The 443-nt window shown below is 64.3% G+C and overlaps 1 protein-coding gene across 1 annotated transcript in view; it reads left to right on the top strand.

Annotated features, from left to right (window-relative positions):
• Window positions 1-443, top strand: part of CHRNA10 (cholinergic receptor nicotinic alpha 10 subunit) — a 3360-nt gene that overhangs the window by 1242 nt on the left and 1675 nt on the right. Inside the window, exon 3 of the mRNA XM_009290882.1 lies at window positions 239-393. Coding sequence (XP_009289157.1) covers window positions 239-393 — 155 coding nt within the window. The remainder of the gene's footprint in view (window positions 1-238; window positions 394-443) is intronic.

Here is a 443-nt window from a genome sequence, read left to right as displayed (position 1 = left end):
ATGAGCTCAGACCATTAGAAGACAGCTCAGACTCCCGCAAAACCAGCACAGCCCCCCCAAAATGAGCTCGGACCACTTGATACCAGCTCAGACCTCTCCAACCTCCCAAAAGCAGCACAACCACCTCGAAGGCAGCTCAGCCCCTTGGGACCTTTGCAGAGGCCGCCGGGCTGGGGGCCGAGGGGGCAGCGAGTCGCGCTGGGGTCTATCCCCCGCGCACACCCTCTCCCCTCGGCAGGACGAGAGGAACCAGGTCCTCACCTCCTACCTGTGGGTCCGCCAGGCCTGGCTGGACGCCCACCTCACCTGGGACAAGGACGCCTACGACGGCATCGACAGCATCCGCATCCCCAGCAGCTATGTCTGGCGGCCAGACATCATCCTCTACAACAAGTGGGTTGTGCTCAGACGCCCCCCCCATGCTGCTCCCGGAGCCGGGGTGG

This window comes from Aptenodytes forsteri, unplaced genomic scaffold (genome assembly GCF_000699145.1).
Source record: "Aptenodytes forsteri isolate BGI_AS27 unplaced genomic scaffold, ASM69914v1 Scaffold254, whole genome shotgun sequence".
In the NCBI taxonomy this organism is placed as follows: Eukaryota; Metazoa; Chordata; class Aves; order Sphenisciformes; family Spheniscidae; genus Aptenodytes; species Aptenodytes forsteri.
Note: the sequence above shows the minus strand (reverse complement) of the source record. Positions and strands in the feature narration are given on the sequence as shown.